Source organism: Danio rerio, chromosome 18 (assembly GCF_052040795.2).
Source record: "Danio rerio strain M-AB ecotype USA chromosome 18, GRCz13ab, whole genome shotgun sequence".
Lineage (NCBI taxonomy): Eukaryota > Metazoa > Chordata > Actinopteri > Cypriniformes > Danionidae > Danio > Danio rerio.
The window spans coordinates 39,865,816-39,878,082 of NC_141038.1; the positions used below are offsets into that span (position 1 = coordinate 39,865,816).

Below are 12,267 nucleotides of genomic sequence, written 5' to 3' on the forward strand. Positions count from 1 at the left end.
CTCCTGCTCTTGGCTGCTAAGGCTAGCAGCTGGTCCTCCTGGTAATGCATTTACCACGTTAACTCATCAACCTGCTAATAATGATCTCATCTTGCACAACACTAAGCCGGATTTCCCAAACGGGATTCCACACAGTGTTGCAGCTGTGTGAATTTTAATCACAGTGACGTAAAGACGGGCAGCCTTCTTATTTATTTATTTATTTTTGGCTTCACGACGTGTGGAGATTTACCGCTCCCCTTTAATGCAATCGTGATCCACCAGTAGCAGCATCATCTCACGATTAATTCCTTCCCATAATGCCTCGCGCTCGTGCTCGCTGGCGCTGTCTGTGGTGCTGAAGCTGCTCTCGCCGGCGGCAATAGAAGAGTCCTCCCGCTCCAGCATCACCTCCGTGCAAAGGCGTAACACGCTGCTCGACGGCAAACACCCGCGGTCGCTTATTTGTTTGCATTCTTCGGCGAGTTATCACACCTGAAAGTCTTTGATGTTGTGATTGCATCCCTCCTGGAAGATCCTCCCCGCTCGCGTTTGTGTTTTTAAGCTCGCATCCTTTATGCACAGCACGCTGCTCCAGCCCTGCAAGAGAACACAGGCACCCGTGTCGGAGCAGCATGGCTTCCTGAGCGAGATGGAGGCGAAGCAGCACTCGATCAAGAGCCTGAAGAGCTATCCGGAGGCCGGGGGCCGGAGTCTGGCAGCGGCGGCGGGTGGGGACGGCGGTGGCGGCGGAGGGTATCGCGTCGGCGGCGCGGAGATGGACATGGAGGCGAAAATACAGAAGGCGATTGACTTCAAACTGGAGGGTCACCGATGCTACAAGGAGAAGAAATTCCGGGAAGCGATTGGGAAGTATCACAGGGCGCTTCTGCAGCTGAAAGGGATCCACGTCGTCGACGGGACCACGGGATCCGAGGTGAATCTCCTGAATCAAGCAGCGGCCAAGCTGACGGAGGAGCAGCGGCGAGCGGTGGAGAGCACCGAGATCGAGTGCTATGACAGCCTGACAGGTGAGAAAACAACCGCTCCTGCCATTGTTCTCCTCCGAGCCTGAGTGAGGCCACTTGGAGGCGATAAAGTGAAGGACCAGTAGGCTGAGAAAAGGCTTCAATAAATATAAAAGCTCATTACACGATAATAAGACGTTTGCTTTTTTATTATTAAGACAACACTGAACACCATCAATCGGAGTGTTTGTGCTTGAGCAGCTTGGCCTTCATTGTTCCCGAGCAGCCAGTGTCATATTAATCCAAGTTCATTTAATGTCACGTTGCGATTATTTAAGAGCCACAAGGTTAAATGCACCAGAATGACTACCATCTTGATATGCAGCTTGCTTAAGCTTTCTTCACTTTTACTTGAATTTTAAAAGAGGTTATGTGAGGTAAAAGGATGCTAGCGTTTCTTTTAGATTCAGCTTGGATTTCATAACCGTTCACAATGGTTTTAGTTTGTAGGAAACCCGGAAGATAATTCACGTGGTCCGTCGGAAATTCCCTTCAGTTGTTTCTTTTTTCCTCCTTCAGTTGTTTACAGCGGTGAACAACAATAAGGTGGTGATACTTGAAGAGACGTTGGCTACGGCTTTGTAACTTACAACTTAAAACTTAAATTACTCATAAGTGACTATCACCTACAGTATAAATTAAATTAACATGCTTATTTTTGTTTGGTTGATGGAAAAATTTGGTTAAATACAAAAGTAGTTTGAGGTTAGCAAACTTGTTAGCACCTGCGTTTTTAAACAAGTCAGCCTAATTGTATGCTGTAGGAAATTTCAGCATCTTCTGAAGACAAAAACAATGTATGATTTGTAATGATGACACATTATTGTCAAACGTCACATAAAACAACAAGAAAAACTGGTTCACTGTTGTCTTAAATAAATATGGAGAAATTTTGCTTGTGATGACTTCAAAGGAACTACCAAAGATCAGCCAATCTTCATCACCTATGCAGTTTTATATATTCATTCATTTATTTTACTTCGGCTTAGTCCCTTATTTATTAGGGGTCACCACAGCGGAGTGAACTGCCAACTTATCCAGCATATGTTTTACACAGTGGATGTCCTTCCAGCCGCAACCCATTACTGAGAAAGACCCATTCACTCATTCACACACACTCATACACTACAGACCATTTAGTTTATTCAATTCATGTGTACTGTGGGGGAAACCGGAGCACATGGGGAGAACATGCAACATGCAAACTCCACACAGAAATGGCAACTGGCCCAGCTGGGATTTGATCCAGCAACCTTCATGCTGTAAGGTGATGGTGCTAACCCCTGTGCCACCATGCCACAAAAATTTATATATGGAAAAACTTTATAAACAATACAAAGGACGAGATATCTGAGTACTTCAACAGTCTAGAACTGTTTTTAGTTAATTTACACTTTTGAATTTTATTATGGGGTCTTGATCTTCACTGACTATGTTATATGCTTAAAAACTTTATGAATTATATTGACATTTTACATTTAAATACTTTTTTCTGCATTGGTCAAACAGTACAAACAGCAAGTGTAATTTTTGTAATGATTTAGTTGTGTATAATTGAAACACAGCGACGCAGTAGGTAGTGCTGTCACCTCACAGCAAGAAGGTCGCTGGTTTGAACCTCGGCTGGATCAGTTGGCGTTTCTGTGCGGAGTTTGCATGGTCTCCCTGTGTACGCGTGGGTTTCCTCCGGGTGTGCCTGTTTCCCCCACAGTCCAAAGACATGCGGTAAAGGGGAATTGGGTAGGCTAAATTGTCCGTAGTGTATGAATGTGTATGGGTGTTTCCCAGAGATGGGTTGTGGCTGGAAGGGCATCCGCTGCGTGAAACATGTGCTGGATAAGTTGCTGGTTCATTCTGCTGTGGTGACCCCGGTTTAATAAAAGGACTAAGACGAAAAGAAAATGAATGAATGAATAAATGCTACACAATATATACTTTTTCAAACTACTAAAAATGTGAAATTAGTTAAATTTTCATCATTTGACAATTTCAACATAAACTGTTATATCTGAGATCAAGGTCCCATAATGAAATTGGGAAGTGTAAATAAACTGAAAACACGTATGAATCACTTAATACAGGAAACCGTTAATGTAATAATTACAAATTTGTTTAATTTTCACAGTGTACTGCTAACAATTTTTCTAACAACTCCATATAATGAGACCAGAGTCCTGTGAGTTTATATAATGTTTTGTATAAAAAATGAGTCCCTTCATAATTAAAGGGGTGGTCCACTGCGATATCATATGTTACATTTTAGTTGATGTGTAATGTAGCTGTGTGAACATAAACAACATCGCTGAATGTATTACGGTCAAAGTTCAATGCAAAGAAAGACATTGGCTTTTACAGAGTTAGCTTAGCAAAGCCTACAGCGAATGAAGTTTGGGGACTGCAAAAAAAAAAACATCTGGGTTAATGATGTCATAAACACTTCAGGTTATGCACATACACCATGTGCAGCTCACATGTTTTTTACATGTTCAATCTTACAAAAGTTTTGGTCAGATTTATATAATTATTTAAATGAATCACAATCAACAAAACAAATCTTTAAATTGAAAGATATTATTTGTCATTATTCCAGTCCAAAAATTAAAACAAAGAATATATGTATATAACTTTTTTATATTATATGTGAAATTCTTTATCCACAAATAAAAAAAGTCTTAAATCCTCTTCCACATTTGCTCACTTTTTAATTCAAATTGATTCCTTGCTTAAAGCTATCCGTTTATCTAACAAGCAAAAATTCTGCAGGTTAATAGAAACCTATGAAAACATCATGCTTCCAGTAAGTTTCTAGATGCTTTCTGTGTTTTATTTAATTTTGTACTTCTCCTTTCTTTATTTTGTTCTTTGTTATGTCTTTCTATTTCTTATTTGTTACTTGTTCTTATCACGTTGTACTTGTATGTACTTGTATTCCAGTCTTTTATTGATGACTTTCAGATTTATATTGTACATTTCTTCTTTTCTTAATAAAAGTTTATAAAAAAAATTTAATAAAACACACCAAGTGTAGTGTAGGGGTGTGGCCAGAGGTGCTGTAATGTTAAACAGAGACGCTTCCTGGTAATGTGAAGCTGATCTGCGAATCACAGCACACTATAATAGCTGACAAATCAGAGCCTCTTAAGGGCCTTATTAGGAAATATGAGTGGTTTTCATGTTAGCTGAGTAGCTGTATATAATCAAAGTAGAATATATGAAAAAACGATGTGATTTTCTTTAAATGAAGCATGGGCACACATTGCTTTGCATCTTATAAACACAACCCAGCCTTAAAAATACACTCTGGACCACCTCTTTAAATAATAAACACAATCCCTTTAACTTACAAGCCTATGCATATTATTTCCTAAAGGTAATTTTATGTAAATGTAAGCCAGATTCATTGTCAATAAACAGCGGATGACATAAAAAAGATCACAGATGCTAACTGATCCTCATTGAGAGAATACTGGTTAATACTCATGCACATCTGCTTAATCTGGAAGAGTTTGATGCCTGTTGTTTATGGCCCTTGATGTCTCTGGTGGTCTCCCGTGGTGGTCGATTTGAGGTTAGGCTTGAATGTCACAAATGTGGCGAATACGTCAGGTCCTCTGGGGGAAGAAGCATTAAGGCGTGAAGAAGAGAATGGTACATTTCACTGGTGCGATCGTCTCTGAAAAATTTCCATTTGTGTGAATTCCCTCCCACAGTCACCTTCTTTTGTTTGCCCTCCTGCAGTTAGGATGAAAGTGAGCTGGAAACATGTAGACAGAACTTATATAAATGCTTATATAAATATTATTTTATAGATCTGTTGGATATTTAGGGCTTCTGAAGGTGGAGATGCATGAAGGATGTAGACAGACGAGGTGTCTGAACAGTAAACTTGTGAAGTACATACTACATTTAGTTGGTTTGCTTACTTTGCAACTGAAAAAGAAATCCATATAATATGAATTACATTTGAAGTTATTGCATGTTGTCGCATATGCATATGTTCACAACCTCTGGAGAAATTTTATGAATATTATAAATTCAGACAGTTGACTGTTTCCCACCTTCCATATGATATAAAAGTAGAGATATTATAGTGTTTATTTTTTATGGCAAGATTTTGTCAGCTCTTGGTTCTGTATATGAGTGTAAACATTGCTATACTAATATGAAAATGTCATCTTCAATTTCTCAACTAGGGTTTGTTTTCTACTTGACATTAATATTTAAATTGAAAGGTTTTAGAAGTCTTCCACAATAGGCTTGTATGCATAACAATGTAAAAAACACTTAGATTTTCTCATAGCATAATTAAATTACTCTAATTTCTTAAAGAGTCTCAAACAATTGATTTGATTATTTTTTTCTAAATATATGAAGAGTTCTAAAATGAGCATTTTTCTCAGCTATGTTTATGTTCAGTTTTTACACTTCAAAGGGAATTTATTCAACGCCTTAAAGGTGAAATTATGAACCTACACACAGGAACCTGAGACAAATTCTTGAAGAAAATTTCATATAATGGGAACAAATGCACAAGTTCGTTAAGACTTTTAAAATAAACAATTGGAAGAACTAGTTGATAAACTCCAACCTTCATCATAAACACAGTTCTCAGTGATTATAACAGGCTCAACATTGCAGTTAATGAAAGTGTTTGAGGACAAAAGCAGATACTGTTAAGCCAGTGAAGACCAATGGAACCTTTTCACAATGGCACATTTAATGGTCATCATAAGCTTAAATCCTTGAAAGTTTTTAATATTTTGATTAAGAAAAAAAAACATGAATATTTAGATTTAGATTTTGTTTTGTAATAGCTCAGTTGGGCCAAAAGAATTGAAAAAAAAAAATCAAATGTAGTTATTTCTTAACCACATCTCTTAATGTGTCTAATTAGTATAGTTGTATACACTTATTTCCAACATGTTTCTTTTCTTATTACAAGTTTAGCATTGTTAAAAGTATATTTATTATTAAGAAAATTACAAACATAAATATATATTTTGCTTTTTGTTTAAATTAATATAACGCCTATTCAACCTATAATGTGTTTCTGGTTTAAAACCTTATGTTTCATGCCTATTTATAAATGTTATGTCCGGTCACCCTTACTTCTGTAAATAGTGTTTGTGTAAAGGGAAGAACTTGTAAAGGAATATATTGCTGTCATTATCATGAGAAATTGAGTAATTGTTAGTTTTCTTTTCCTGATTAGGAAATTTAATTAAGATAATTTTCTGCCCAACAGGTGTTGTGAATTGTATCTCTAAAAACACTTAAATATTTATATATAAGAATATTTAGATTGATTGTTGGTGATTGAATGGGAATCTTTTAAAATTAAGACCAGTTTAAAATGATTTAAGACCTACAACACATGGTTTATGTGAATTTAAGGCCTATTTTTATTTTTGACTAGATTTTAAGACTTTTTTAGACCCAACCGACAACCTGGCCTTTGCATCTTTATTATGAAAAGCGTGTTATTGATCTAATATGTAAAAAAAAAATTGTGGAGTTGCAAAAAAATGTTAACAAACGCCAATCACTGTGTTCAAATGTTTAAAGGTTCACGAAACCCTCAAGTACTTTTTTTGAGACTTTAGCAGATTTGTGTGTGTTGGGCATCATTTAAGACAATGTTAGCACCTGTTAGCTTTAATTGTGGGAAAAACGGAATAATTTTAAGCTTTTGTCAGCTAAGTTTAGCTTCTGGGTTTAAAATGATGTTTGGGGCGGGATCATAATCGGTGACATAACGCAAAACTGCAAGTGCAAAGATGACGCGTTGGTTTCTCATTATCATTCATAGCCGAGTTTTCTTATTCTTTGAGAAGAGCCTGCTTCTTCATTATTCATGAGAGCACTTGCTTTCCGAAGGCAAGACAGACCTGCCAGTGCCAAGCTGTGAGATCTTACCTTGATGACTGGGTGAAACCGCATCCACGGACCCACGGCACACAGTATTTAGCTGTTCATGAAGGGTCGTATGTGTTTATTTTGATGATCCACAGGGTTTGTTGCATGTTTTTCCCCGCAATGCTGTCAGGGACGATACTGCAAAGCTTTTTGTGTGAAGCAAGCATTTTTGTCTGGAGGGCCAACACAATCTCACGGCAATTCGTAACTTTTTCACTTAGTAGCTAATTCGTACAATCTAATTCGTACATTTTAGCACAATTTACTCATCCCCCAATGACGGTTGGGTTTAGGGGTGGGGTTAGGTGCCACGCCTCCTTTTTTAAATCATACAATTTCGTACAACTGAACTCGTACGAACTAGCCACTAAACTGACAAAACTTAAAATACTTATGTTTTCTCGTGAGATCAGGCTGGGAGAGCAGTACGATAATGGCGAATGTTGTCCTTTATCAGGAGTTCATTAACATTTAGACACATCATTGTGCTGCTGTGTTTGCTTAAATCCTCTATATTACCAGCAGGGCTAATGGTTAAAATAGACAGAACAAGAGACCTGCACTGAGTCTGCATTCAGACCCGGGGATTGAGGGAGAAGTCCTCATTTAGTGTTTATATAAACACGATTATCTTTACAATTGTATAAATTGTGGTAGTGTGTATGAAATTACGGATAACAATGGTAACAGGGCAATAAATGACTGTGTATTTCTTTGTATTTTAACTTTGTAAACTATAAAATCATGCGTCTCCTCACGGTTTGTGTCTCATTTTGTGAGACAACTGACAACAGTTGTTCGCTACCCTCCTTCTCCCCTGCTCTGCTGGCCACACCTACTCCTGGCCTTTGCTTGCAGAGCTCCACGCCCATCATTATGCATCTTTTGAAAAAAGTTCTGAGGTAGACCTGAACTGAAAGTGAGGGGTGTCATGACCCTTTAAGTTTAATTTTAAACCCAGTGATTGCCTGTTTAATTAAAACAAACCATCCTTTTTAACGTGTATATGCTGTAGATTATTTAGTTACACAAGTGAAACTAGAATTGCTGCCTATTCCTCTCAGCATTCTTTCTTTCAAAATGTTTACAGCTATTATAAGAATCACTAATAGCAAATCGTCAGCTTAGATTTATAAGGTTCTATCTATCTGCGTTCTGAATGATTTTGAGATATTGAGCATTAAACAGTATATGTGTAACAATTGTTTTCAAAATATAAAGTCTTAAAATATAAACAACTTATAAAAAACACCCTATCATGTAAATAAATAGTCATTTAATAAGAATATGTCAATAACTCAATGTTGACAAAAATGTCAGATCGAACCTTCTAATTCTAAGGTGACAAAATGGCAGTGATGTACACAATGCTTGATGGACAAATAAGCAACCCTACATTTAGATTATTTTGATCATTTATTAATTGGTCAATGTCAATGAGCCATTTCACCAAACAATACCCAAGCAAACATTTTCACAACTTGATTTTCATGTTGACATAAATGCAAAAGCCTCTCGCTTTTTTGTTTCCCTCAGTCACGTGACGAGTCGCCCATTGCTTGTATGCTGTCGCTGGCCTCAGCTTTTGTCCTAGGCTGGTGTGGGTTGCCAAGTAAAGGGTGATGGAGAGGGAGAGAGCCAACAGAATAGCCTACTGTGTGATCTGCAAATCTGAATGATGCTGTTGTGTGTGTGCGTGTTTGTTGTGAAAGACCAGGCCCTCCATCTGTATTGTTCAACTTCAGCCAGCCACAGCAACTTCTGCAGCCCTCTTTTACAAAGCTTGCTGACTCGACTCTAGCAAACACAACCAGTCTTGGCTCAGCAAGGTGTCATAAGTCAGTCTTGACAGGACCAAGAGACCATACAATATGCTATGTCTGAAACTAAACTGGAAAGAGGAAGATGTCAAAAGCTGAAACGGCTGAGCAAAGAGATGAGAGAGAGAAAGGAAGCTAGCTCGCAAGAAATCTTGGCGAAGAGCAGTGTTTAAATGATTAAAAACAAAAATTAAGAAGAACACGTGCCAAGTACGTTTGCCTAAATCTGTCTGAACAGCAAGAAGATGAATGGATTATTAGCTATCTTTATTCAAACCTCCATGTCTAAGCCGTGTTTCCCAAGAGGACAGAAGTGCATTTCTAAGTGGGTTATGCCTGCATTTGAACGAAACTTTTTTGGCCTACATAGAAATCTGGTATATGGCAATATGCACATTACATGCAAGTCTGTATTTTGGATTTCATTTATATGAAATAAATGTCATATTTTTGCACTATACAATTCAACATGTTGCAAAAATGGCCATTATCATAAATGTTTTTTTGCAGCCACTAGAATTACAAATATAATTGAATCAATAGTATTTTCAACTATGCACATATTTTTATGTACAATAGTTGGGAAAAATGTACTTAACAGCCATTTTTGCAATACTTGGATATATATTATATATGTGAAATATAAATATGAACTTGTATAAGATATACACTCACCGAGTACACCTTAGTACCTTGTTGGACCCTCTTTTGCCCTTAGAACTGCCTTAATCCTGGGCTGGAGTGGGACTCATTTTCAGCCCTGCAGTTTCAAGCCAGACCAGCCCACCTCAGTTCACGACTGATTCCAATTCAGTTTCTAATGACACTATCACGTCTTTTTCAAGAAAACAACTGCTTTAGAAATTCAAATGTTCAACAGCCCTAACAGTATTATATGTCTTAACAATAAAAAATGAAATAAATAATTAATAGTAATTTTTTCAGGTGAGATTAGAACACGTGTCGGTAGTGTTGTAATGCAATGTGCTTACCACTGGTCCACAGTGGCGCTATTACTATGGGAATAAAAAAATAAGTATTGACCTGTGACCTAATCTTTTTCTCCCCTTTTTAGATATCTGATCAAGCTATGTCAGATTTATTAATTTAGTGAATCATCTGATTTTCATTAAGCAGGTGTATTATTCATTAATATTAATTATTCGAATTCTTATATTCACTAAGGTGCTGCTGTTTGGGGTCGAATCATGATAGTTACATCATCATTAACGTTAACGTTAGTTAACCTGCAGGCTGCATTTTGCTCACGGGGCTGTGAGAAAATAAATAAAAAGAGCAGCGCTGCGGAAAAATAATGAATAAAAAGAGTGAAGCTATGATCAAATAAATAGATGAAAAAAAGTGTGACTGCTGAGAGTGCAGGCAGCTAGGGACACCGGCCCTCGTGGCCAAAAAACAGACCGGCCCACTGGGAATTCTCCCGGTCCTCCCGATTAGCCAATCCGGGCCTGCCTTAATCCTTCATGGCATAGATTAAACAAGATACTGGACATATTCCACAGAGAATTTGGTCCATATTTACATGATAGCATCACTCAGTTGCTACAGATTTGTCTGCTGCACATCCATGATGTGAATCTCCCGCTCCACCACATCTTAATCCAATAGAGCATCTTTGGGATCTGATGACTGTGGAGACCAACTCATTGTCAAGTTCAAGAAACCAGTCTGAGATGATTCACGCTGACATGGTGTGTTATCCTGCTGGAAGCAGCCATCAGAAGATGGGTACACTGTGGTCAAGGGGATGGACATGGTCAGCAACAATGCTCAGGTCGGCGGTGGCATTGACACAATACTCAGTTGGTACTAATGGGCCCTAAGTGTGCCAAGAAGATATCCTCAACATCATAACACCACCACCACCAGCCTGAATTGTTAATACAAGGCAGGATGGATCCATACTTTCATGTTGTTGACATCAAATTCTGAACCTACCATCTGAATGTTGCAGCAGAAATCGAGACTCATCAGACCAGGCAACGTTATTCCAATCTTCTATTGTCCAATTTTGGTGAGCCTGTGCAAATTGTAGCCTCAGTTTCTTGATTTTAGCTGACAGGAGTGGCACCCAGTGTAGTCTTCTGCTGCTGTAGCCAATCTGCCTCAAGGTTGGACATGTTGTGCATTCAGAGATGCTCTTCTGCATAGCTCAGTTGTATTAAGTGGGTATTTGAGCTACTGTAACCTTTCTATCAGCTCAAATTAGTCTGGCCATTCTCCTCTGACCTCTGGTATCAACAAGGCATTTGCACAGACAGAACTGCCGCTCACTGGATATTTTCTCTTTTTCAGACCATTCTCTGTAAACCCTAAAGATGGTTGTGAATGAAAATCCCAGTAGATCAGCAGTTTCTAGAACACCAGGCCATCTGGCACCAACACCCATACCATGTTCAGAGTCACTTAAGACCTTTTTCATGGCTGCTGCATGGAGGGCCCCATAGCGACCAGTGTCTTCCGGTAGAATGCTAAAAACTTCTGTTTAGAGCGTGTACAACTGGTAATTTGCGCTCCGAAAATGGGTTTCAATAACGTTTTTAATGGATAACAGAGTGTTTTTGTGACACACAACTTAGAAATGTGTCTGTTAAAGCCGTTATAATCTGTCACGTGGTTCAAGCGCGTCAGAAATACGAGAAAAACGGCTCTTTAACACACGCACACAGAGAGAGAGAGAGAGAGAGAGAGAGAGAGCAAACCAGATTACTGGCATGAAACTTAACAGGTATGAAAGTCGTGCAATTTACAAAAATGACCAATAAAAGTCTGTTATTGATACTCTGCTGGCTGATTTTCTGTTCATTCTAATCGCGAGCTGTTTGTGTTTTATTTCATGTGTTGTATTCACCATGGTTTGTGTTTTTCTGTCATTTTGAAATGACACTAGCCTATATTTTCACTTTGTTACAGTTATTAAATCAGTGTGTCAGTGGCACAGTACAGGCTACGCGTGTGTGTCAAACATTTTGTTGAATTACAGTTGTTTGGGCTGGTTATATATTTGAAATAAAGAGAAAATGTTGACTTTAGCGATGACAAGGCTTCATTTAAACTGCAGAAAATGCCATCTGACAACGAGGGGAAAATGCCTCAGCAGCTGTTTTCCATCCTATTAGATCGCATTTCTTTAAATGATCAGTCCAGGAGATGGTGCTGATGGACAACAGTATTAGTTCAAAGAGGATAAAAGCAGGTAAAATAGATTAAAACTATCGTTTCAAAGCTGTCCAAATGTGACTGTTTACACGCATCAGCTGCCAACCGGAAGTTCTTCGCATTCTCCTTGCGCATACACGCAAAGCATAATGGGTACTTTTGCGTTCCAAGAAAAAGGTCTATATCTTCCCCATTCTGATGCTCGGTTTGAACTGCAGTAGATCGTCTTGACCATGTCTACATGCTTAAATGCATTGAGTTGCTGCCATGTGATTGGCTGATTAGAAATTAGTTTTAACGAGCAGTTGGACAGGTGTACCTAATAAAGTTGCCAGGAAGTGTAT

The 12,267-nt window shown here is 38.3% G+C and overlaps 1 protein-coding gene across 4 annotated transcripts in view; it reads left to right on the forward strand.

The window, feature by feature from the left end:
* Positions 1–327: 327 nt before the first annotated feature.
* Positions 328–12,267, forward strand: part of ttc9b (tetratricopeptide repeat domain 9B) — a 69,614-nt gene continuing 57,674 nt past the window's right edge. Inside the window, exons 1-2 of one of the 4 annotated variants that reach the window (XR_015514348.1) lie at positions 328–2,027; positions 2,816–5,833. Coding sequence is in view for 1 of the 4 variants with exons in the window: in NM_001044905.2 (NP_001038370.1) it covers positions 557–1,010 (454 nt within the window). In the remaining 3 variants the exon portion in view is untranslated. 4 annotated transcript variants of the gene reach the window in all.